General features: G+C 56.3%; 1 protein-coding gene across 2 annotated transcripts; it reads left to right on the forward strand.

Annotated features, from left to right (window-relative positions):
- Positions 1-13,826: 13,826 nt before the first annotated feature.
- Positions 13,827-22,504, forward strand: SLC6A8 (solute carrier family 6 member 8). 2 transcript variants are annotated; one of them, XM_016947673.4, is made up of 13 exons: positions 13,827-14,737; positions 16,264-16,395; positions 17,190-17,439; positions 17,884-18,016; positions 18,949-19,083; positions 19,171-19,274; positions 19,370-19,494; positions 19,813-19,925; positions 20,038-20,175; positions 20,252-20,354; positions 20,441-20,541; positions 20,627-20,797; positions 20,982-22,504. In XM_016947673.4, exons 1-13 carry the CDS (start codon positions 14,476-14,478, stop codon positions 21,120-21,122), a joined length of 1,908 nt encoding a protein of 635 aa, XP_016803162.2. In that variant the 5' UTR covers positions 13,827-14,475; the 3' UTR covers positions 21,123-22,504. The 2 variants fall into 2 exon arrangements, with proteins under 2 accessions (XP_016803162.2, XP_016803163.1); XM_016947674.4 differs by lacking the exon at positions 13,827-14,737 and adding an exon at positions 15,188-15,488.
- The last annotated feature ends 1,895 nt before the right edge of the window (positions 22,505-24,399 follow it).

Consider the following 24,399-nt stretch of genomic DNA (forward strand, 5'->3'; position numbering starts at 1 on the left):
AAGCATGAGTCCTTAGGGGGCGGCCTAACGACTGCCCTGGCCCCTCCTCCTCCACCTCTTCCCCGGCCACACTGGCCTCCTGACGGCCCTAGCCTTTGCTCCCCTGCCTGGAATGTTCTTCGATCAGATATCTGCCTGGCTTGGCTCCTCGTTCCATCAGATCTCGGCTCAAATGTCCCCTCCTCAAACCGGCCTCCCCCGCCCTGCCCCTGCCAATTCTCTCCGCATAACCCTGCCCTGTGTTTAGAACGTCCAACCGCAAAAATCACCTTCTTCGCCTGGTCTTCCTCACCAAAGCGTCCGCTCCCAGAGAGTGTATCTCCGCGAACCCAACCAAGATGAGCCCAGGAAATCAGTGCGGGTGACCGAATTCAATTCTGCATCCAACAGTTACTGGACCCCCCTCGCTGCCCGCCATCCAGTCCCATGAGGTTGTGGTAGCCCTCCCCAGGGTCTGTGCTCCACACCCCTGCAGGCCAGCATCACAAGGGTTCCGTCAAGTGACCGTGGGCCCTGGCATGACACGACGTCTTCAAGAGAGTCCACGGGGCAGGAAGAGTTTTTAAAAAATCATTTTTCCAGACCTCAACTCCCATATATACTCTGTGTAAAAACTGGGAAATCTGAGAAGGCCCCTAGCAGCTCTTGCCCCCTGGCCTTTCCCAGTCACCCCTCCCAGGACACTGCAGAAGGCTCCAGGGACCCCAGCACTCAGAAACTCCAGTCCCACCTGCTCATCTATGTGAAAATGGTTTCCTGGGACCGACATCTAAAACAGAAAAAAATAGGAATGGAACTGATGGTGAGCCCCTTCTCATGACAGCAGGAAGTGCAATTTGTTTACAGATACCTACAGATAGTTCCCCAGAATGTCTAATACGCCAATGGTGCTTTGCTCAAGCAGAGTTCTACAACATGGTCCTGGGTTATAAAAAGAAATAGAAATACACATATTTCTGTGCCCCAGAAAAGTATGGTGGTATGAGTAATAAAAAACTGCCCGCGTGGAAAGAGATGGCACAAAGAGACCTATCTGAGGGGCAGCAGATGGAAACTGGAGGCCAGAAGGAAAACACCCACCTCCAAAGTGGGCCTGGGAAAGACGAGCCAGCGGGCAGGTATTGGTCCACGAGGTGACTCAGGTGGCCCTGGCCTCATGTAAAAGCTGATGGCACAGTTTTTGTTTGAATCATTGTATCATGGGGTTTTTTTGGTTTGTTATTGTTGTTGTTGTTTGAGACAGAGCCTCACTGTCGCCCAGGCTGGAGTGCAGTAGTGCCATCTCAGCTCACTGCAGCCTCTGCCTCCTGGGTTCAAGCAATTCTCCCGCCTCAGCCTCGAGTAGCTGGGACTACAGGTGCACGCCACCACACCAAGCTAATTTTTGTATTTTTAGTAGAGGCAGGGTTTTACCATGTTGGCCAGGCTGGTCTCGAACTCCTGACCTCAGGCGATCTGCCTGCCTCAGCATCCCAAAGTGCTGGGATTACAGGCGTGAGCCACCGCACCAGGCCTATATTGTGTGTTTACAAGAGAAATTACACCCTCCGGCCTGGCAAGGTGGCTTATGCCTGTAATCCCAGCACTTCAGGAGGCTGAGGCTGGAGGATCACTTGAGCCCAGGAGTTCCAGCCTAGCCTGGGCAACATAGCTTTTCTTTTCTTTTTTTTTTTTTTTTTTTTTTTTTTTGAGATGGAGTGTAGAAAGTAAAAAGTTCCTCTTCAAAGTTTCCCTTCTTATTAAAAAATAAATCATAAGTGTTAGAAATAATAGTTTCTTTTAAAGACTAACTTCCTTCAAGCCTCCTTGCTTTGTGCTAATAACTCTTTGTTAAGCCCTATCCTATGTAGCTGTTAAACATGCTTACAGGCACGTAGTACATTCTATGTCCTTGTACTTTAACCAAGATATCTGTGCTGGACGTGCTCACAGGCATGTCCCAGCTCGCAGCCTATCTCCCTTTCCTATTGGGGAATATTATTACTTTTCTAAGCCGTTTCGTAAGCAACTTCCTCTTTTCCTTTATCCTTCCATTACTTTTATCTATTTTCAAAAGTTTTAAACTACTAGCCAATCGGGTTTTAGGTTAGATTGTGAGGTCTGGCTCCAGCCAATGGAAACAGGACACAGTAGCAAGGACAAACTGCATAAGGAATAAAAATTGCTTCCCTCCTTTGTTTGGTGTACTCATGTGGCAAAACTGCTGGCGAGTGTACCCTTTCCGCAGAAAGTTAAAAAATGGCCTTGCTAAGGAGATTAAACTTATGCCGGGTGTGGTGGCTCATGCCTGTAATCCTAGCAGTTTGGGAGGCCAAGGTGGGCAAATCACCCGAGGTCAGGAGTTCGAGACCAGCCTGGCCAACATGGTGAAACCCCGTCTCTACTAAAAATGTAAAAATTAGCCGGGCATGGTGGCTCACGCCTGTAATCCCAACTACTTGGGAGTCTGAGGCAGGAGAATAGCTTGAACCTGGGAGGTGGAGGTTGCAGTGAGCCAAGATCGTGCCATTGCACCCCAGCCTGGGGCACAAGAGTGAGACTTCATCTCAAAAAAAAAAAAAAAGAAAGAAAGAAAGAAAAAGAAAATTAAATTTATGTTCAAGTGCTATATCTTTGTGCCACCGGGGAACAAACATTTCTAACATGGAGTCTCAGTCTTGTCACCCAGGCTGGCAGGCAATTGTGTGATCTCCGCTCACTACGACCTCCGCCTCCTGGGCTCAAGCGATTCTCCCACTTCAGCCTCCCAAGTAGCTGGGACTACAGGCACCCACCACCACGCTGGGCTAATTTTTGTATTTTTGGGTAGAGACAGTTTCACCATGTTGGCAGGCTGATCTGGAACTCCTGACCTCAGATGATCCACCCTCCTCGGCCTCCCAAAGTGCTGGGATTACAGGCGTGAGCCACCGCGCCCAGCCACCTGTGTCCTTTTGATGTCGTTCATCACTGCATGTGTGTGTGCATGCCCGTGTAGGTGTGGGCGTGTCTGTCTCTGTGAGCCCTTCCTTACTTTCTGGCTCTGTGCTCATCCCTTATATTTCCTGAACCGGTCCTAGAAGCAGCCGTTTTCTCTAAGGAGCCATTTTTGAGAAAATGGTGTTGGAGACGAAGATCTGGGCGCTAGGTGTGCCCATTGTTCCTGGAGTATTGCTACTTCTAGGCCCTCTCCGCTGACAGCAAGAACTTATAGTGTGTGTGTATATACATATATATATATGTGTATATATATATAGTGTATATATATAGTGTGTGTATATATAGTGTATATATAGTGTGTATATATATAGTGTATATATAGTGTGTGTATATAGTGTGTATATATAGTGTGTATATATAGTGTGTATATATATAGTGTATATATATATTGTGTGTGTATATATATAGTGTATATATATAGTGTATATATAGTGTGTATATATAGTGTGTATATATAGTGTGTATATATAGTGTGTATATAGTGTGTGTATATATAGTGTGTATGTGTATATATAGTGTATATAGTGTATATATAGTGTGTATATATATAGTGTATATATAGTGTATATATATAGTGTGTATGTATATATAGTGTATATAGTGTATATATAGTGTGTATATATATAGTGTATATATAGTGTGTATATAGTGTGTATATATAGTGTATATATAGTGTGTATATAGTGTGTGTATATATAGTGTGTATGTATATATATAGTGTATATAGTGTATATATAGTGTGTATATATAGTGTATATATATACACTAACCCATGTACATATAGATAGATATATAAGCCCATATAATACCCATTTAATATATATACCAACCCATGTTATGTTACTAACATAACATCTATAAACAGATACACATGCGCATCAGTATCTATATTAAACTCAACAGGAGTGCACACTGATGTCTCCAACTCTAATCCATCACCACCTGGGTCATTCTAGCTGCCTGCCCTTGCTTGTCTATAACCTCCCACTCTAAAAGTGAGAAACCCAGGCCAGGCACAGTGGCTCATGCCTGTAACCCCAGCACTTTGGGAGGCTGAGGCAGATGGATCATCTGAGATCTGGAGTTCAAGACAAGCGTGGCCAACATGGTGAAACCCCAAATCTACCAAAAATATGAAAAATTAGCCAGGCATGGTGGTGCATGCCTGTGGTCCCACCTACTCGGGAGGCTGAGTTAGGATCTCTTGAGCCTAGGAGGTCAAGGCTACAGTGAGCCATGATTGTGCCACTGCACTCCAGCCTGGGCCACACAGCAAGATCCTGTCTCTAAAAATAAAATTAAAAATTAAAATTAAAGTGAGAAACCTGGCTCCCACCGTCTTCCATCCATTGCCATACTTCTTGAATTCCGGTATAAAGGTGGAGAGGTTGCAGAATCATTCACCCCTACCCTGGTGGGGGGTGATCTTATCAATTAGAGTGCAGCGCTTATGTGTGCTTCCTTTTGCTCTTAGTCTGACAGATGCCACTCATTTCCAGAGTGGCTGGGATGAGCCTCTTTCTTCCTGACCCCCTTCAGTAAGGCTGTTTTGTACATTTCTGTTCCTTTTTTGTTTCGTACATTTCTAATTGCCTTTTGTCGCAGTCTGCATTCCGTCTTGTGATCTCCCAACCTTCTAAAAGATTATTTTAAAAGGTGCCTATTTTAAGTTCCCTCTGTCTGCTGTAAAGTTCTATGGGTTTTGACATATTCAGAGTGTCACGTGTCCACCATTACAGCATCATACAGAACAGTTTCCCTGTGCTACAGAATCCCTGTGCTGCGCCTACCAAGCACGATCCCCTCTCTCAGACCCCTGGCAACCATGGATCCGTTTTCTGTCTTTTTTTTTTTTTTTTAATCTATTTTGCTTTTTCCAGAATGTCAGGTAAATGGAGTCATAGAGTAGGTAGCTTTGTCAGGCTTTTTACTATGCAATATGTATTTAAGATTCACTTATTTCTTTGCATGGGTTCATAGCTTTCCCCTCTTTATCACTGACTAGTATTCCATTGTCCAGATATACCACATTTTATTTGTTCACCTACTGAGGAACATCTTAATTGCTTCCAGTTTTTGCCAATTACGAATAAAGCTGCTAATACTATCACACTGGTCTTTAAGGAAAAAAAGGCTGCTATAAATATATGTGTGGTGGTTTTTGTGTGGACATAAGTTTTCAAATCATTTGGGTAAATACCAAGGAGTGTGATTGCTGAATTGTATGGTAAGAGTATACTTAGCTTCAGAAGGAACTGCCAACCGCTTTTCAGGGTGGCTGTACCTTGTCACATTCTCACCAGCAATGAGTGGGAGTTCTTGCTGCTCCAGGTCCTCGCCAGCATTAGGAGTTGTCAGTGTTTTGGATTTTGGCTATCTAGTAGGTATGCAGCGGTATCTCCTTGTGGTTTTAATTTGCAATTCCCTAAAGATGTATGCTGGTAAACATCTTCTGATATGCTTATTTGCCATTTGTATTTCTTCTTTGGAGAGGCATCTGTTCAGATCTTTTGCCCATTTTTAAATTGGGTTGTTTTCTTATTGAGTTGGGATTTTTTTTTCTTTTCTTTTTTTTTTTTTTTTTTGTTTTTTTTTTGAGACACAGTCTTATTCTGTTGCCCAGGCTGGAGTGCAGTGGTGCAATCTCAGCTCACTGCAACCTCTGCCTCGTGAGTTCAAGCGATTCTCCTGCCTCAGCCTCCCGAGTAGCTGGGATTACAGGCACCCGTCACCATGCCCAGCTAATTTTTGTATTTTTAGTAGAGGCAGGGTTTCACCATGTTGGCCAGGCTGGTCTCGAACTCCTGACCTCAGGTGATCCACCTGCCTCGGCCTCCCAAACTGCTGGGATTACAGGCATGAGCCACCGCACCTTGCCAAGACCCCATCTTCTTCAAAAAATTTACAAATTAGCCGGGTGTGGTGGTGTGTACCCATAGTCTCAGTTACTTGGGAGGCTGAGGCAGCAGGATCACTTGAGTCCGGGAGTTGGAGGCTGCAGCGAGCCATGATCACGCCACTGCACTCCACCCTGGCAACCAGAGAGTGATAGCACAACTCAAAAAGAAAAGAGAAAAGAAATTACACCCTTTGCAACTGTGTAAACATCTGCTGAAATCCTGTACGTGTCAACTTTGAAATGCATGTGTGTTGGTTGGGTGGTGGTGATGTGATACGGTTTGGATGTCTGTCCCCTCCAAATCTCATGTTGAACTATAATCCCCAATGTTCAAGGTGGCGTCTCATGGTACGTGTTTGGGTCATGGCGGTGGATCCTTCATGAATGGCTTGGTGCCGTCCTCACAATAATGAGTGAGTTCTTGCTCTGAGTCCATACGAGATCTGGTTGTTTTAAAGAGTCTAGCACCTCCTCCACCCTCACTCTCTTGCTCCCATTCTTGCCATGGATATGCCGGCTCCCTCTTCACCTTCCACCATGAATGGAAGCTTCCTGAGGGTGTCACTAGAAGCAGATGCTGGCACCACACTTCCTGTATAGTCTCCAGAACCATGAGCCAAAATAAACCACTTTTCTTTATAAATTACCCAGCCTCAGGTATTTTTTTTATAGCAATGCAAGAACGGGCTCACATATGACAGATAAAGAGCTTTTCAAATCCATTCAGGGGACACATGACACAAAAATTAACTCAAGCCTGGGCACGGTGGCTCATGCCTGTAATCCCAGCACTTTGGGAGGCCGAGGAGGGTGGATCATCTGAGGTCAAGAGTTCGAGATCAGCCTGGCCAACATGGTGAAACTGTCTCTACCAAAAAATACAAAAATTAGCCGGGCGTGGTGGTGGGTGCCTGCAGTCCCAGCTACTTCGGAGGCTGAAGTGGGAGAATTGCTTTAGCCCAGGAGGCGGAGGTTGCAGTGAGCGGAGATCACACAACTGCCCGCCCGCCTGGGCAACAGAGTGAGAACCTGTCTCAAAAAAAAAAAAAAAAAAAAAAAAAGGACAAAGGACACAGGAGCCAACCGAAAGAGAGTCCAATGGTCCAAGATGGAAAATTTGAGCAAGAAAATAAAGAGTTGTGTTAGATTAAAACCAAATATAAGGTACACATCTATGAGTCCATACCGTTATAAATAAATGATTACATAAATAAATGTGGGAGAACAGACAACACTCCTGCACAGAACAAAACATTACTTGTGTAGATACTGCCCATCCAGGAGGTGGCCCCGCTCCCTAACTGGGCCTCACGGAGCGGCTTCCTTCCCAAGAGCACGGTATGGAAAGGGGGAACAGTCACTTCCCAGTGGAGAGACCCGACAAACAGGACCCCAGCCGGTCGTTCCAGGTCTACATGGCCCCCGATGAGGCGCTTCACCCCCGTGGTCTTCCTCCTGATCACCCCTGAGGCCCACCTGATCATGGGAAACAGCAAAAGTTTCCCAACAGAGGTTGTTTTACAACACACTGCCCAGTCCTCCTCGAAGCTGTCAGGGCCACCAAGAACAAGGAGTCTGAGAAACTGTCACAGCCAAGAGGAGCCTGAGGAGACAGGATGACTAAATGCAACATGTGATCCTGACAGAAAAAGGACATTAGGGAAAAGCCAAGAAAACCTGAATAAACTATGGGCTTTAGATACTAACAATGTTGATTCATTGTTTGCAATAACTGATGTTGATTCATTAATTGCAATAAATGAGCTGTCCTAACATAAGAGGCTAATAAGGCGGGAGATGGGGGTGGGCTGTATGGGAATTCTTGGTACCCTCTTTACAGTTTTTCTGTACATCTAAAACTAGTCTAGAAGGTGAGGGTTGAAAAATTACCTATTGGGTACAACGTTCACTATTCAGGTTGTAACCACCTAATGGGTTCATTTTGCTCACTGCCCAGATAGATAGAGCCAATTTATCAAGACAGGGGAATTACAATAAAGTTTTGTTTTGTTTGTTTGAGACAGAGTCTTGCTCTGTCACCCAGGCTGGAGTGCCGTGGCGCGATCTCAGCTCACTGCAACCTCCGCCTCCTGGGTTCAAACAATTCTCCAGCCCCAGCCTCCCGAGTAACTGGGACTACAGGCATGCACCACCGTGTCTGGCTAATTTTTGTATTTTTAGTAGGGACAGGGTTTCACCATGTTGGCCAGGCTGGTCTCAAACTCCTGACCTCAGGTGATCTGCCTGCCTCGGCCTCACAAAGTGCTGGGATTACAGGTGTGGGCCACCGCACCGGCCTGTTTCGTTTTGAGGCAGGGTGTCGCACTGTCTCTCAGGCTGGAGTGCAGTGGTACAATCACGGCTCACGGCACCCTTGACCTCTTGAGCTCAAGTGATTCTCTTGCCTCAGCCTCCCCATAGCTGGGAGCACAGGTGCGTGTCACCGCCCCAGCTAATTTTTAAATTTTTTGTAGAGACAAGGTTTCGCTATGTTGCCCAGGCTGGTCTCGAACCCCTGGGTTCAAGTGATCTGTGTCAGGCCTCTGAGCCCAAGCTAAGCCATCATATCCCCTGTGACCTGCACATATACATCCAGATGGCCTGAAGCAACTGAAGAACAACAAAAGAAGTGAAAATAGCCTTAACTGATGACATTCTACCATTGTGATTTGTTTCTGCCCCACCCTAACTGATGTACTTTGTAATCTCCCCCACCCTTAAGAAAGTTCTTTGTAATCTCCCTCACCCTTGAGAAGGTTCTTTGTAATTTGTAATTCTCCCCACCCTTGAGAATGTACTTTGTGAGATCCACCTCCTGCCCACAAAACATTGCTCCTAACTCCACCGCCTATCCCAAAACCTATAAGAACTAATGATAATCCCACCACCCTTTGCTGACTCTCTTTTCGGACTCAGCCTGCCTGCACCCAGGTAAAATAAACAGCCTTGTTGCTCACACAGAGCCTGTTTGGTGGTCTCTTCACATGGACGTGTGAGACAATCTGCCCACCTGGTCCTCCCAAAGTGCTGGGATTACAGGTGTGAGTCACCAGGCCCAGCCGAGAAAGAGTTGAATACACGTAGAGGAGACTGGAGTTTTATTATTACTCAAATCAGCTGCCCTGAAAATTTGAAGGCTGGGATTTATTTATTTTTTTTTTTTTTTGAGACGGAGTCTCGCTCTGTCGCCCAGGCTGGAGTGCAGTGGCATGAGCTAGGCTCACTGCAAGCTCCGCCTCCCAGGTTCAAGCGATTCTCCTGCCTCAGCCTCCTGAGTAGCTGGGATTACAGGCCCGTGCCACCACACCTGGTTAATTTTTTGTATTTTTAGTAGAGACGGGGCTTCACCATGTTAGCCTGGATGGTCTTGATCTCCTGACCTCGTGATCCACCCATGTTGCCCTCCCAAAGTGTTGAGATTACAGGCATGAGCCACCGTGCCCAGCCCTGAAGGCTAGGTTTTTTTTTGAGACAGAGTCTCACTCTGTTGCCCAGGCTGGAGTGCAGTGGCACAATCTTGGCTCACTGCAACCTCCGCCTCCCGGGTTCAAGCGATTTCCGGCTAACTTTTGTATTTTTAGTAGAGACAGGGGTTTCACCATGTTGGCCAGGCTGCTCTTGAACTCCTGACCTCAAGTGACCCACCCGCCTGGGCCTCCCAAAGTGCTAGGATTACAGGTGTGAGCCACCGCACCCAGCCTGAAAGCTAGGATTTTTTAAAGATAGTTTGGCGGACAGGGGGCTAGGGAATGGGTGCTGCTGACTGGTTGGGTGGGGGATGATTCTTGTGTGCTGAGCTGAGTCTGCTTTTAGGTAGGGCCACAGGACCTTGAGTCATAGGTCTATGTGGTCCGGGTGGAGCCATCTGGTAGTGAGAAATGCAAAAACCTGCAAAGACGTCTCAAAAAGCCAACCTTAGGTTCTACAATAGTGACATTATCTACAGGAGTAATTGGAGAAGTTACAAATCTCTTGAGCTCTGAACAATGGCTGGTCATCATGAATGCTTCCATGTTAGCAGAATTCAGGCCCCTCTCATCCTCCTCACCTGATGGCCTTTCATTACTTTTACAAAGGCGGTTTCATCTTCGGAAGGTCTGTTATCATTTAAACTATAAACTAAATTTCTCCCAAAGTTAGCTTGGCCCATGCCCAGTAAAGACCAAAAACAGTTTGGAGGGTAAATGCAGACAGGGTTGGTTAGATCAGCTCTCTCACTGGCAGAATTTTGTTACTGTTACAGTTTTTGCAAGGCAGCTTTAGGGTGATGGGTCTGCACGAAATATATGCATGTAACAGAACCGCGCTTGTACCCTCTCAATCTATAAAACAAACAAATAAAACCAGCCTAATAAAAGTTTACATAAAATGTAAAAAACAAAGCAAAGCCTCCTTTCTGCGGGTCTGTGTAAACGAGCACAGCTGGTGGGAAGGGCGCGGGTGGGGGGTTCTGCTGCCCCCCATCCCTGCCCTGCTGCAGGCCCTCGCCCCCAGCCCCATTCTTTCTGTTCTCCGCTTGGCTGCAGCCGCACGTCCGCCCCCTCCCCAGGAGCTGGAAGTACAAAGCCCTTCCAGGTGGACTCTGGCTCCCCCTTTGTTCCCAGCTTATTCTAATTCCAAAGCTCATTGTGCCCGGCTCGCCTTCAGAAGAGGAGGCGCCCCCATCCTGTCTCCAGCTGCCCATCCTCCCAGGATAACCAGTCACCCCAGGGCCGGGTGGCCCCCCACCCAGCCCCTCCCCGGTCCGGTCCGCAGCTGCCCTAGGCTTGAGTGGGCGCTGGCTCCAATTCTCAGGCCTCCCCCAACAAACAGGAGCATTCCGGCTAGCCCCCCTCCCCTGCCCTCCCCCCAGCTCCCCTTCTCCTCCCCTCTCCCTCCTCCTCAGCTCCTACTCCAACCCCCCAGCCCCAGCTGGGGCCTGAAAGGCTGCCCGCTCCCTGGGACACGGTAGGGGGAGGGTGCAGCTCTCCCCCCGCCCCTCCCCGGTCGCCTCTGCCCCAGAGAACAGTTTGCTTCTCACCCAGGAGCCACCATAGGAGCTCTGGGCTGGGCACAGGTCGCAGGGCACCCCCACCCCCTCCTGCACACGCTCGGAACCCCCCTTCAGTGAGTAGAATACAAGGGCCTGGCAAGACAGGCGGAGGCTTGGAAAGGGCTGGCGGGGGACAGCTACCCGGCCCTCAGCTGGGGGCCTGGAGAGCCCACCCTGCCCCTCCCCAGCAGCTGCTGCCCCCGGGCCGAGCCTGACGTGCCTTGACAAAGCCCGAGAACGCTTTGAAGCCTTCGGACGTGGGAGAGGACCCAGCCAGGGATGGAAATCGCTTTGCCTTTGTTCCCCCAACTGCTCAGCAGCTCGTGGGAGCAGCCTCAGAAGACCCTGTCACTGGCCGCCTGGGTCAGAGCCTGTGACAGAGACCAGAGCTCCGGCCGGAGCTCCCCGCCGGGAACTCCAGCCTTACCAGCCTGAACTTCATGCACTGCTCAAAGAGGCCCAGCTCGCCCTGGCTGGGCAGGGGCGGCTCCCAGGGTGGCCGACGTGGGGAGGGTTCCTGAACCTCCCTCAGGAGCCTCCTGGGACAGAGTCCTGGAGGTCAGCAGAGAAAAGGAAGCCCAGGCTGTGGGCCCCGCGTGGAGGGAAAACTCAGGGGGAACGCCCCGAGGCTGGGAGGGCACAGCCCCTCACACTCCATCTCGTAGTCTTGGAGAAAAATTTAGTTCTACCTCCAGGGCACAGAAAAGCCCAAAGAAGGGATGAGATAAAGGAGGGGCTGGTCAGATTTGTGCTTCAGGAGGGTCCCTCTGGCTGCTCAGAGAATGCAGTTTGGGGTCTGGCCCAGGCCGTGAGGAGGAGTTCACAGTCACTATGGGGTCCAGACCAGCTGGGGGCGGGAGGCAGGGCCTGGCCCAGGGGCTGGTAGTGGGTGCACCCCAGGCTGGGCTGGCAAAGGGCGGGGAAGAAGGTGGGTGTGGGAAGGGGTGGCTGCCTGGAGAAGAGCCTAGTTCCAGGAGGTCGTGGGAGTCAGGTATGGGGGCCCACTGGACCTCCCCTCAGATGTGGGGGCTCCCACTCCGAGGGTCCATGGAGCAGTGGCAGCCATTCTGGACAGCCCCCCACCCTTCACTTCTGTCTCCAGTACCCTCCAGCCTGGCCACCTCGCCCTCTGCCTCGGCCTCCTCTGATCTCACAAAGGCAGCAGCAGTCAGGGGTGGCGACTCCCTCATGATCCTGTCCCTGGCCTCGGAACCCACCGGAGGAGTAACCGCAGCAGTGGTCACTTCCCCAAAGTGCCATCAGCTCTCCTACATCCTTCTCGAGCCTCTGCTCTCTCTCCCTTCCACCCCCACCCCTTGGACAAGCAACATCTGAAAGTCTCCCCTGCCCTCCGCTCCCAGAGCTCTCTGGCCGTGGCCTGCACTCTCCCTCAAAGCGGCCCTCCCCCAGGTCACTGTCCTCCCTTCGATGACATCACGCGCCCACCCCGCACTCCTGCTGGGCTGAGGCCCTCCGAGCCTACTTCACCGGGTCCTCTTCTTTCTCTCAAAGGCAATGGGGTTTGCCTGTGGTCCAGCTGGGTTGGCCCTCTTCCCTCTGTCCTGGGTCCTTGAGTGGCCCCGCTTCTTTAGGCCATCTATGAGTCATTTCTCTAACGCCCCTGTCTCCAGACCAGCTTCAGTCAAAGGCTGGGCCAGAGAAGACCCTAGTGAGAAACTTCTGATGAGCAGTGTGACCTTGCCACCTCAGGGGTACCCACCCACCACCCCTGGTCTAAGCACAGGTGACACCGCCTGTCTCCCCCAACCACACACACCCCTTGAGGCTCCTCCTCCAAGCCTGGGTGGGGACACTGTCCCTCCCTCACCCAGCAAGCTCAATCTGGCTTGGGCCGGAACTGCTTTTCCTCCTAAAGCTGGAGGGATGGCCGCGGGCTTAGCTTAACGGGATGAGCCATCTGGGGACTGCAGTGTCCACGATCAGATCAGGGAGCTTGAAGTTGAGGGCGGCACACTTTACCTCCCAGGCCAGGACAATGACCACTGCCTTCCCCACCCCACCCCCAGGCTACTCTTAGCCCTAGAAAATTCTAAACAAGCTGCTCAGCTGGCGGTGGAGAGGCAGCCCAACAAGCTGGCTCTTGCTGGGGAGGCCTGGGGGGTCCTGGGGAGAGGAACACGGGGTGGGTGGGGGGCGGGCAGCCAGGACCTCAGGGCTGAGGCCTTTGGGGAAGGGTCTGTGCACCCGCCAGGCACCAGGGGGCAGCCTTGCCTTGTTCCCGCTCCAGTCCCCTCAAGTCCGAAGCCCCTACCCACTCTCACGCCAGGCAGGGGCGGGGGCCGCCGGGGTCATTTACCCGGGCCCCTTCTCTGCCTTGATGACAAAGTCGAGCCTTGCTCATCAGCCAGGCAGGCTCCCCTCTGCCCACTGTGGAGACACAGAGGCCTGTCACCTGAAGAGCTGGTCCCGGCCTCCAGCTTCCAGGGTAGCCGGGAAGCTGTAGCCCCCAGTGGGCAGCGGTGGACAGAGCTCAAGGAAGGAAGGAGGGAGCACCGGGAGGAGACGGCTGCAGCCTGCCAGGAGCGGGGAGAAAGGGAGAGAAGGGGAGGCAGGCGGAGGGCTGAGGGGGCCCGGGGGACGTCTTCCCAGGGCTGGGAGGGGCCGGCCGGGAAGCCTGGGCTGCACTAGGAGCCGGCGACCCTGGGGCGAGGGGCGGCCCGGAGCCCTGCGGGAGGAGCTGGCGGCCGCCCCAGGTAGCAACCATCCTGCCTCCCGCTGGAGCGGCGTCTCCTCCCCGGGAGGAGGGCAGGGAGGAGGTGGGCGGAGTGTGACGAGGAGGGCGGGAGGGAGGGATGCGGGAGGGGGAGGGGGAGGGGGGCCGGCCTGCCGTGGGGGTGGGGCGATAGTGACATCACCCCGGAGTCGGTTTTTAAGCGGCGGCCGGCCGGGGACGGGGAAGAGAGGGATAGTCGGAGCGAGGTGGCGAGTCGCTGAGCCCGCCGCGGCCCCGAGAGCGGCTGCAGCCGCCGCCGCCGGGAAGGAGAGGGCGAGGCGCGCCCGAGCCGCCGTCGCCGCCGCCGCAGCCGCCGCAGCCGCCGCCACCACCGCCACCGGAGTCGCGGGCGAGCCGGGCAGCCTCCGCGGGCCCCGGCCGGGGCGGGGGGCGCGGGCCACAGGCCCCTGCTCCGGCCGCCGCTTGCAGACCGCGGGCGCCGATGTCGCCCGCGCCCCGCTAGGCTGAGCCTCGGGTCGGGCGAGGAGCCGCCGCAGCCGCCGCCGCCCGAGCCGCGGGCAGGAGCCTCGGGAGCCGCCGCCGCCGCCGCCCGGCCGGGCCCCGCCGCCGCCCGCGCGCCCCCGGGCCCCCGACACACATGAGATTCTTCAGGCTCACTTTCAAGTGCTTCGTGGACTGCTTCTGACTGCGCCGCCCGCGCCCCGCACCCCGCCGCCCGCCCGCCGCCCCGTCCCCCGGCCCGGCCGCCCCCCGGCCCCCGGCCGGCCCGCGCCCTCGGGGCCCTCCCCGGTGCCGCCGGTGCCCCCCGCCTGACCGCCGCCCCCCGCGAGGCGCCGCGACCCCGGCCCGGCCGTGCGGCCCGCCGGGGCCATGGCGAAGAAGAGCGCCGAGAACGGCATCTATAGCGTGTCCGGCGACGAGAAGAAGGGCCCCCTCATCGCGCCCGGGCCCGACGGGGCCCCGGCCAAGGGCGACGGCCCCGTGGGCCTGGGGACACCCGGCGGCCGCCTGGCCGTGCCGCCGCGCGAGACCTGGACGCGCCAGATGGACTTCATCATGTCGTGCGTGGGCTTCGCCGTGGGCTTGGGCAACGTGTGGCGCTTTCCCTACCTGTGCTACAAGAACGGCGGAGGTGAGTTCCCCCGCCCGCCGCGGCCCCCTCCCCCAGCAGGCCGCCGGCCCCCGCCCGACCCCCGGAGCCGCCGCGGAGGGGTGAAGTCCGGGCAACGGGTGGCCCCCGGGCACGCGGGGGTCGGGGCCGCCCCTCGTCCGCCGCTGCCGCTCGGTGGCCGGGCCGGGCGCCTCCACCCCCCTCGCAGTCATGTGCCTGGCATGGTGGGGGGAGGGGGCCGGCGATGCCCGCGAGGCTGCCCCCCAGACTCCCGGGCTGGGAGGAGCGATTGGCCGCCGAGGTGGGAAAGCAGGCCTGCGCCTTGGGGTCTCCGCGAGGTAAGGAGCCCTGGCTGCCCCCACGGGTCGGGCACACAAGCGGCACATTGTGTGGGCCCCCCACGTGTGCACACACACGAACACACACACAATGGGCCACTCTGTCCCTCCCCCTGCCCTCCCCTCCCCTCGCGGCCCTCCCGCCCCTCCCCTCTGGCCCGGGCCTGGAACACTGGGTGCCCGAGCCAGGCTTGGGAAGCCTGCGGCCTGGCCTGCCTGGCGCCGCCACTGGACACACTGCATGCACGTCCCATGCCCGCCCGCCCGCCCGGGCCCAGCTTAGCAACAGCGATGGGCACGCGTGTGTCCTGTGACTACAAAACAGCACTGGGGTTGCTGGAAGCCGAAGTGACCCGGTGATGGGTGGGAAACAGAGGTCCAGAGCAAAGGCCTTTGCCCAAGGTCAGGAGAAGGATGCTGGGACCTGGAGTCAGGCAAGTTGCAGCCAAGCTCAGCCTCTGAGTAGTGGAGCGAGCCCAGCCCGGGCAAGGGTAGGAGGCCCAGAGAGGAGAAGGGGGTAGTGGCAACCAGCTCTCCCTGCCCTTCTGCCACCCCCACCCCAGCCTGCTGGCCTCAGGAGATAGGCCTGTGTCACGCCCTGCCTATCTCCTGCAGAGCCTGACTCCCTGGGCTTGCTAAGGCCGGCCTGGCCCCTCTTCCGCACCTGTATCCCTCTGTCCTTGCACATCGCCATCCCACCAGCAGGGGACTGTGACCCACCCACCCTCTGCCTTGGACCTCACACTTGCAGGCAAGCGTCCAAGTGCAGGACAGTCGCACTCCCTGCCTTTGGATGAGCCCCCCAGGCCTGATCACCCAGCCTTGGCACACATGCACACACGCACGTGACCTCACTGTGCTGCCTGAAACAGGGAATTGCAGCACTAGGGACAGCCCGCGTGTCTGAGCGTGTGTGTCCTCCATGGCCATCGCCCCAAGTGACCGTGGGGGTGGAAGCCCTGTGGGCCTAGGGCCCCTCTGCCACCCAGGGAATAGGGCTCCAATGGCTCAGGGGCTACTGTAGCCCCTCTTCAACACACTCAACCCACCCCCTCAAGACTCCACCTGGGGCCTGAGTCAGTGGCCACCCCTACACTGACTCACCCAGTAGGAAGTTGTGATGGGGCCTTTGGAGTCTGGGCTGGCCCGCTGGGCCTGGGCAGCCTGGCTGGGGGCCACCCTGAGTCTACCCTGTGCCTCCACCCCCAGGTGTGTTCCTTATTCCCTACGTCCTGATCGCCCTGGTTGGAGGAATCCCCATTTTCTTCTTGGAGATCTCGCTGGGCCAGTTCATGAAGGCCGGCAGCATCAATGTCTGGAACATCTGTCCCCTGTTCAAAGGTGAGCAGCCCTTGGCCAGCCTCAGGGACTGCCCCCTTTTCCCAGCTGGCTCCCGCTTGAGAAATCTTTTCCTGTCGTGAGCACCAGGCCTGGGGCCACGTGATGGCGTCCCAGTCTCGAGGGGGGAGCCTGGAGGAGATGTTCAGGCCTCACAGCGAACTTGGGGAAGCGGGGACTAGAGGGGGCATAGGCAGCTCCACAAGGCAAGGACAGGCCAGGCATAGCCGGGCTGGGGACGGGACCTGCCCAGCAGCACCCTTGGCTCTCTAGGTAGGTCCTACTGTTACTATCCCCAAGGACGCTGGGGCACAGACAGGTGGAGCGACGTACTGAGGTTGCCCACTGCAGGGGCGACTGTCTCCAACACTACCTCAGGCGACTAGAAACCCCCCCCACCACCACCATCAACACCAGCTGCTGAGGACTAGAGGCTACTGGGTGGCCAGGCAGAGGCTTGGACCTCCTGGAACCGCCATGGTGGCAGTGGGACCCACAGAAGGGGCCAGGTGTATGAGGCTGGAGACTCAACAGCACTTGGTCAGATGGGGACAGGAGGAGAGGGGCTCGCTCTGCCTTGGGTCTAGGGGGGCGGCTGGAGGAGAGGAGACAGGCTGGGGAGTCAGCGCAGTGTTGGGGCTCACACAAGGGGGAGTCCAGGGGAGTCAGGAGCACCACAAACAAGGCTCCAGGAGGACAGACGGTGGGAGCACGGCCAGCCTGGGTGGGGACATAAAGGGGTGGCAGGGGGAGGTGGCCAGGAAAGAATCTACATGGCAAGGACTTCCCGGCCCCAGGCCTGGGCTACGCCTCCATGGTGATCGTCTTCTACTGCAACACCTACTACATCATGGTGCTGGCCTGGGGCTTCTACTACCTGGTCAAGTCCTTTACCACCACGCTGCCCTGGGCCACATGTGGCCACACCTGGAACACTCCCGACTGCGTGGAGATCTTCCGCCATGAAGACTGTGCCAATGCCAGCCTGGCCAACCTCACCTGTGACCAGCTTGCTGACCGCCGGTCCCCTGTCATCGAGTTCTGGGAGTGAGTCCGGCGCCTCTGGGCCAAGCCCATCCCATCCCCCAGGTCTCCCTCATGTTGCCCGGCTCCAGGGGAATGGCCCTGAGGGGGCACCAGGGTGTTGCCTGGCAGTCCATCCTGGACCCTGCCTGCCCTTGCCTGTCCTCGGAGAGTCCTGGGGCCAGCCCCAGGGGCTGGGCCAGGTCAGCCTCGCTCCTGGGTTCGGCAGCCGATCACTGTCCTGGTCACTCCCCCCTGATGGGGGAGCTGGGGCTGCATGTGAGGTGGGATGGGAGTGGCCTCCCAATGGCCAGGGGCTCGTGGGCTCCAGGCCCAGCCCAATTGGACAAGAGGGACCCGCTGAACCCTGGGCTGTGGGAGAGAAGGGAGCCACGACTCCTGGGGGTAGACCCTGTGGCTCCATCCTCTGCTGGCACAGGCCTCATGGGACCTCCCTCCCTCCCCTAGGAACAAAGTGTTGAGGCTGTCTGGGGGACTGGAGGTGCCAGGGGCCCTCAACTGGGAGGTGACCCTTTGTCTGCTGGCCTGCTGGGTGCTGGTCTACTTCTGTGTCTGGAAGGGGGTCAAATCCACGGGAAAGGTACCACTAGAGGCATGCAGCGGGGAGGGTGGCTCAGCCCTGGGAGCCGGATGTCTGTGCCAGGCACACCTGTGGCAACAGGAGGTGACCAGACAGAGTCTAGCCCTAAGGAAGGGGGAGGTACTGAAAGCCAAGCAATGCTCCCCACCCTGCAAATCCAGGGCCCAGCAGCCTTTGCTCCTGGGGATAGAGGCCCTGGCAGGCACTGTCCCTTCCCTGTGCCCATCACCCCCACTGGTGCCCTCCTGCCAGTCTCTGACTCTTGTGACAGTCTGGTGGACCTGGTCTGGCCATCTGTTACCTATCTTGCCTTGGGGACCCAGAGCAGAGTCTGGCCACATCCCTTGGGGGCTCCTGGTCAGGCTGGGGAGTCACCTGAACAAAGAAGACAGTGTCTAGAGCTGTGGGACATGGCCAGCTCCCTGGGGGACAAGGTCCCCAGAGCAGCATGTGGGAAGAGGGGGCAGACAGTGTGGCAGCTGCATCTCGCCTGCCTCTGCCTGGCCCAGTTCCACTCTCCACCTGCTCAACCCCCACCTCTCTCCAGAAGAGGAGGGGGACCCGGCCCCGATCCAATATCCCGCTCCCTGCCTGGGCCTCCCACACCTGCACTGCCCACACACTCATACAGCTCTCACTCCCCACGTGCTCCACGCCTCCTGTCCCCACTGAGGAGAGCTCCCAGAGGCTCGCCCGCTCCCCACCGACACGCGTCCCTGCAGACAAACGAGGCGCCCAGAGAGCTTCCCCACTGCACTTGCCAGGGCTGCCGGGGCCCAGCCTTGCCCCTAGCTTCCTCTGGCGGGAGCCATGGCTCGGAGGACAATGGGGACCTCTGAACATACCTGCCCGCAAAGGGGACCGGAGGCGCTGGGAGTGGGGGTGTGAGGGACGTGGTGCCACAGCCTCCGCTGAGCAGCCTGGTCCCCCAGATCGTGTACTTCACTGCTACATTCCCCTACGTGGTCCTGGTCGTGCTGCTGGTGCGTGGAGTGCTGCTGCCTGGCGCCCTGGATGGCATCATTTACTATCTCAAGCCTGACTGGTCAAAGCTGGGGTCCCCTCAGGTGAGGTGGAGGTGGAGAGGCTGCAGCAGGGCACTGGGGGGGAGCCCTGCAGGCCCCTCATGCCTGCGCTCTCCGGCCCTTCTCTAGGTGTGGATAGATGCGGGGACCCAGATTTTCTTTTCTTACGCCATTGGCCTGGGGGCCCTCACAGCCCTGGGCAGCTACAACCGCTTCAACAACAACTGCTACAAGTAAGCACCACCGCCCTGCCACCCATGCCCTGTCCTGCCCTGCCCCGCCCTGCCCAGCAGCCTAACCCATCCACTCTGGCCCCTCCACCCCTCAGGGACGCCATCATCCTGGCTCTCATCAACAGCGGGACCAGCTTCTTTGCTGGCTTCGTGGTCTTCTCCATCCTGGGCTTCATGGCTGCAGAGCAGGGCGTGCACATCTCCAAGGTGGCAGAGTCAGGTAGGGCCCTACCCCCAGCCCCGCCTCCAGAGCAGCAACTGCCACCCAGATGCATGATGTACAGGAACATGCAATAGAAATGCTGAAAAGTGACGAGGATTCAAACGGAACTTGTCAGACTGTGGCCCTGTGGGGGCAGGTCCTGGGATTTGTCAATGTTGACAGAGAAAGGACCTCCCAGCCCCTGCTGCACGACCCAGGGTTGACAGCGCCTCTGAGGCAGGCGTGGGCATGGGCGCGAGTGTTGCAGGCAGGGCTCAGGGTGCACACAGGGCAGGACATCGGCTACAAGGTCTAGAGCCTGCACCTTTCCCACAGGGCCGGGCCTGGCCTTCATCGCCTACCCGCGGGCTGTCACACTGATGCCAGTGGCCCCACTCTGGGCTGCCCTGTTCTTCTTCATGCTGTTGCTGCTTGGTCTCGACAGCCAGGTTTGCATGGGGCTCTGGGACAGGGAGCCAGGAGGGGGGCGGAGTGAGGGCTGCAGGCAAGGAAAGGGGTGGAGGGCGGTGCGGGGCTCGGCCTGAGCTGCCCTGGCCACAGTTTGTAGGTGTGGAGGGCTTCATCACCGGCCTCCTCGACCTCCTCCCGGCCTCCTACTACTTCCGTTTCCAAAGGGAGATCTCTGTGGCCCTCTGTTGTGCCCTCTGCTTTGTCATCGATCTCTCCATGGTGACTGATGTGAGTGGGGTGGGGGGTCTGCCTGTGACCTCTGGTGGCCGTCTGCCATCCTCCCTGACTGGGCTCTGTCCCCCAGGGCGGGATGTACGTCTTCCAGCTGTTTGATTACTACTCGGCCAGCGGCACCACCCTGCTCTGGCAGGCCTTTTGGGAGTGCGTGGTGGTGGCCTGGGTGTACGGTAGGTCATGGCTGAGGGCTGGGCTGGGGGATGGTGGCGGGGAAGGCAGGTCTCCAGCTTGGCCCTCCCGCCTCACCTCGCCGCAGGAGCTGACCGCTTCATGGACGACATTGCCTGTATGATCGGGTACCGACCTTGCCCCTGGATGAAATGGTGCTGGTCCTTCTTCACCCCGCTGGTCTGCATGGTAAGGGCTGGGGGAGGTGGGGCAGGGCGGGGGGCGAGGCAGGGCAGGGTAGGGGCCCCATTAACCGCAGCATTCTGGTCCGTAGGGCATCTTCATCTTCAACGTTGTGTACTACGAGCCGCTGGTCTACAATAACACCTACGTGTACCCATGGTGGGGTGAGGCCATGGGCTGGGCCTTCGCGCTGTCCTCCATGCTGTGCGTGCCGCTGCACCTCCTGGGCTGCCTCCTCAGGGCCAAGGGCACCATGGCTGAGGTAAGGCTCCCGCCCGGCCCGCCCTCCCCTCCCCTGCTGTGAACATTCAACCCAGCCTGCTTCCTAGCCAGGGAGTGGCCCCGACTAGGGTGGCAGGCAGTGGGAACTGGAGAGAGGCAGAGGAAGTCACCGTGGGGACGAGCAGGTGACCCTGGGGGCTTCAGCATGTCCTCCTCTCCTGCAGCGCTGGCAGCACCTGACCCAGCCCATCTGGGGCCTCCACCACTTGGAGTACCGAGCTCAGGACGCAGATGTCAGGGGCCTGACCACCCTGACCCCAGTGTCCGAGAGCAGCAAGGTCGTCGTGGTGGAGAGTGTCATGTGACAACTCAGCTCACATCACCAGCTCACCTCTGGTAGCCATAGCAGCCCCTGCTTCAGCCCCACCCCACCCCTCCAGGGGGCCTGCCTTTCCCTGACACTTTTGGGGTCTGCCTGGGGGAGGAGGGGAGAAAGCACCATGAGTGCTCACTAAAACAACTTTTTCCATTTTTAATAAAACGCCAAAAATATCACAACCCACCAAAAATAGATGCCTCTCCCCCTCCAGCCCTAGCCGAGCTGGTCCTAGGCCCTGCCTAGTGCCCCACCCCCACCCGCAGTGCTGCACTCCTCCTGCCCCTGCCACGCCCACCCCCTGCCCACCTCTCCAGGCTCTGCTCTGCAGCACACCCTTGGGTGACCCCTCACCCCAGAAGCAGCAGTGGCAGCTTGGGAAATGTGAGGAAGGGAAGGAGGGAGAGACGGGAGGGAGGAGAGAGAGGAGAAGGGAGGCAAGGGAGGGGCAGCAGAACCAAGGCAAATATTTCAGCTGGGCTATACCCCTCCCCATCCCTGTTATAGAAGCTTAGAGAGCCAGCCAGCAATGGAACCTTCTGGTTCCTGCGCCAATCGCCACCAATATCAATTGTGTGAGCTTGGGTGCGAGTGCACGCGTGCGTGAGTACGTAGAGTATATATAGATCTCTATCTCTTAGCAAAGGTGAATACCAGATGTAAATGGCGCCTCTGGGCAAAGGAGGCTTGTATTTTGCACATTTTATAAAAACTTGAGAGAATGAGATTTCTGCTTGTATATTTCTAAAAAGAGGAAGGAGCCCAAACCATCCTCTCCTTACCACTCCCATCCCTGTGAGCCCTACCTTACCCCTCTGCCCCTAGCCAAGGAGTGTGAATTTATAGATCTAACTTTCATAGGCAAAACAAAAGCTTCGAGCTGTTGCGTGTGTGAGTCTGTTGTGTGGATGTGCGTGTGTGGTCCCCAGCCCCAGACTGGATTGGAAAAGTGCATGGTGGGGGCCTCGGGGCTGTCCCCATGCTGTCCCTTTGCCACAAGTCTGTGGGGCAAGAGGCTGCAATACTCTGTCCTGGGTGTCTGGGCTGCTAACCTGGCCTGCTCAGGCTTCCCATCCTGTGCCCTGGGCTGGGCACACCCCCGGGAAGGGACCCCGGACACGGCTCCCACGTCCAGGCTTAAGGTGGATGCACTTCCCGCACCTCCAGTCTTCTGTGTAGCAGCTTTAACCCACGTTTGTCTGTCACGTCCAGTCCCGAGACGGCTGAGTGACCCCAAGAAAGGCTTCCCCGACACCCAGACAGAGGCTGCAGGGCTGGGGCTGGGTGAGGGTGGCGGGCCTGTGGGGACATTCTACTGTGCTAAAAAGCCACTGCAGACATAGCAATAAAAACATGCCATTTTCCAAAGCAGGCTCCTGCTTCCGCCTCTGCTGCTCTAAGGAAGGGGTCGGGGTACAGGAGGCAGGGGGAACCTCCTCCAGCTGGAGCTGCTGCGGTGAGCAAGGCTCTGCTCTGGAGGCCTCTGCGGCCGGCATCCTTCTGGGGACTGGGAAGGGGGCAGGGAAGGCAGCAGCCCAGGGAAGGCCTTGTCCCCCTGGAGCCGAGGCAGTTGGGGAGAGCAGGACGAGAGTGAGCTGGAGAGCAGCCACACCCGCGGGGAAGGGTGGGTGTAAAGCCATGGGTGCTGAAATTTTCAAAATGTTACCCCAAGAATTTGTCACTGAACAGGTGCCTTGTGTCACTTGGGCCAGGCTGGTAGCAGCAGAGGGGATAACTCTGCATCAGGGATCAATTTTGAAGGTGGAGCCAATAGGGGTTGTGCATGACCAGGATGCAGGGCTCAAAGAGGAGTTAAGGACAACAGATTTGGCCTGAGCAAGAGGAAAGATGGAGCTGCCAGGTCCTGCAACGGGGAGGCAAGGAGAGAATGGTCCGGAGTCAGCCTTGGGTGTGTCATGCAGGAAGTGTCATCCAAGTGGAGATGTCTAGTTGGCAGGTGGACACAGGAGTTCCAGAAAGTACTGGAGATGGAACTTTGCAAGTTCTTACCACATAGAGATGACACTGAAAGCCCTGAGCCTGAGTGAGCTCACAGGGACGCCGCAAGCCCCGGAACACAATGAGAGGGGCAGAGGGAAGACGTGGCAGTGATGGGGGAGGACGCCTGAGAGTTCCTGGTGGGGTCCTGCAACCTGAGCCAGTGAGGACCCCTCACAGGTCAGGGAGGAGCAGTGGCTGGCTCCATCTGTCCAGTGCTGCTGCTGTTGCTGCTGCTGCTGGTGAAGGACAGTGACCTGCAAATGCTCACTGAGTCTGGCAAGGGTCACGGGGGCCTGGCGAGGGTGGCTTGCATGAGCGGGTGCGTGTGAAAGGCTGGGTGGTGTGCAATTGAGAAAAGGAGTGGCGGCAGCGCAGTGTCATCTGCAGACGAAGGGAGAGTCAACAACGTAGTTCACCCAGACAAGGAAATATGAGCCGGCCTGGAAAGGGAAGGCATTCCAACACACGACACAACATGGCTGACCCTGGAGGGCATTTCTGTGAAATGAGCCATCATAAAGGGACACTTGCTATAGGGTTCTGCTCCTGTGAGAGAGACAGGGCCTTACATGAGAGGAGGGAGATCCACAGAGACAGAGGGCAAGGGTGGGTGCCAGGGGCTGGGGACAGGGTGGGGAGTGTTGAGTGGGAACAGAGTGTCAGTTTGAGAAAATAAATTCTAGAGGTGGATGGAAGTGGTGGCTGCGCAACACTGTGACTGCACTTAATGCCACTGAATTGCACATTTAACGATGGTGAAAATGGCTTATTACATATACATTGATGACACTATATATATGTATGATATATATGTGTTTTACCATGAGAAGAGGTGGAGAGGAATTGGAGACACTGAGTACAGACAGGTCCTTCAACGGGCGGGACCCCGTGCACAAGATGAGCATGTGGCACCCCACCCTGAAAGGGCTGGGCACCATGGCAGGGCACAGCAGGCAATGCAGTGGGCGGCTCAGGCAAGCACAGAGAGCATCAGGGATTGGAGCCTGTGAAGGGGGAGCAGGTGACCCCTCAGAGCAAAGTGACAGCTTGGGCCGCTCCCTTTGCGTCCTGCCCAGGACTGCTATCGTGCTATGGGAGAACCCCCAGAGGCCCTGCTCCTCAGCAGGCAGCACCCCCTATGGAGGGGCTTTACCCCTAAACTTCTGGAGCCAGGGGAGGGACCTGGCTTGGAATACGGCCAACCAAGAGCCTGGGTGAGAAATACACGGACCAGACAGGGAGCAGAGAAAGGAGTGGCAGTGCAG

Source organism: Pan troglodytes, chromosome X (assembly GCF_028858775.2).
Source record: "Pan troglodytes isolate AG18354 chromosome X, NHGRI_mPanTro3-v2.0_pri, whole genome shotgun sequence".
NCBI classification, from domain to species: domain Eukaryota; kingdom Metazoa; phylum Chordata; class Mammalia; order Primates; family Hominidae; genus Pan; species Pan troglodytes.

Bases quoted from the DNA above. Each gene is read 5' to 3' on its own strand.
- SLC6A8 (XM_016947673.4), top strand. From the start codon at position 14,476: ATGGCGAAGAAGAGCGCCGAGAACGGCATCTATAGCGTGTCCGGCGAC. The intron at 14,738-16,263 runs GTGAGTTCCCCC...CTCCACCCCCAG, and splicing joins GTGCTACAAGAACGGCGGAG to GTGTGTTCCTTATTCCCTAC. The intron at 19,275-19,369 runs GTAAGCACCACC...TCCACCCCTCAG, and splicing joins TTCAACAACAACTGCTACAA to GGACGCCATCATCCTGGCTC.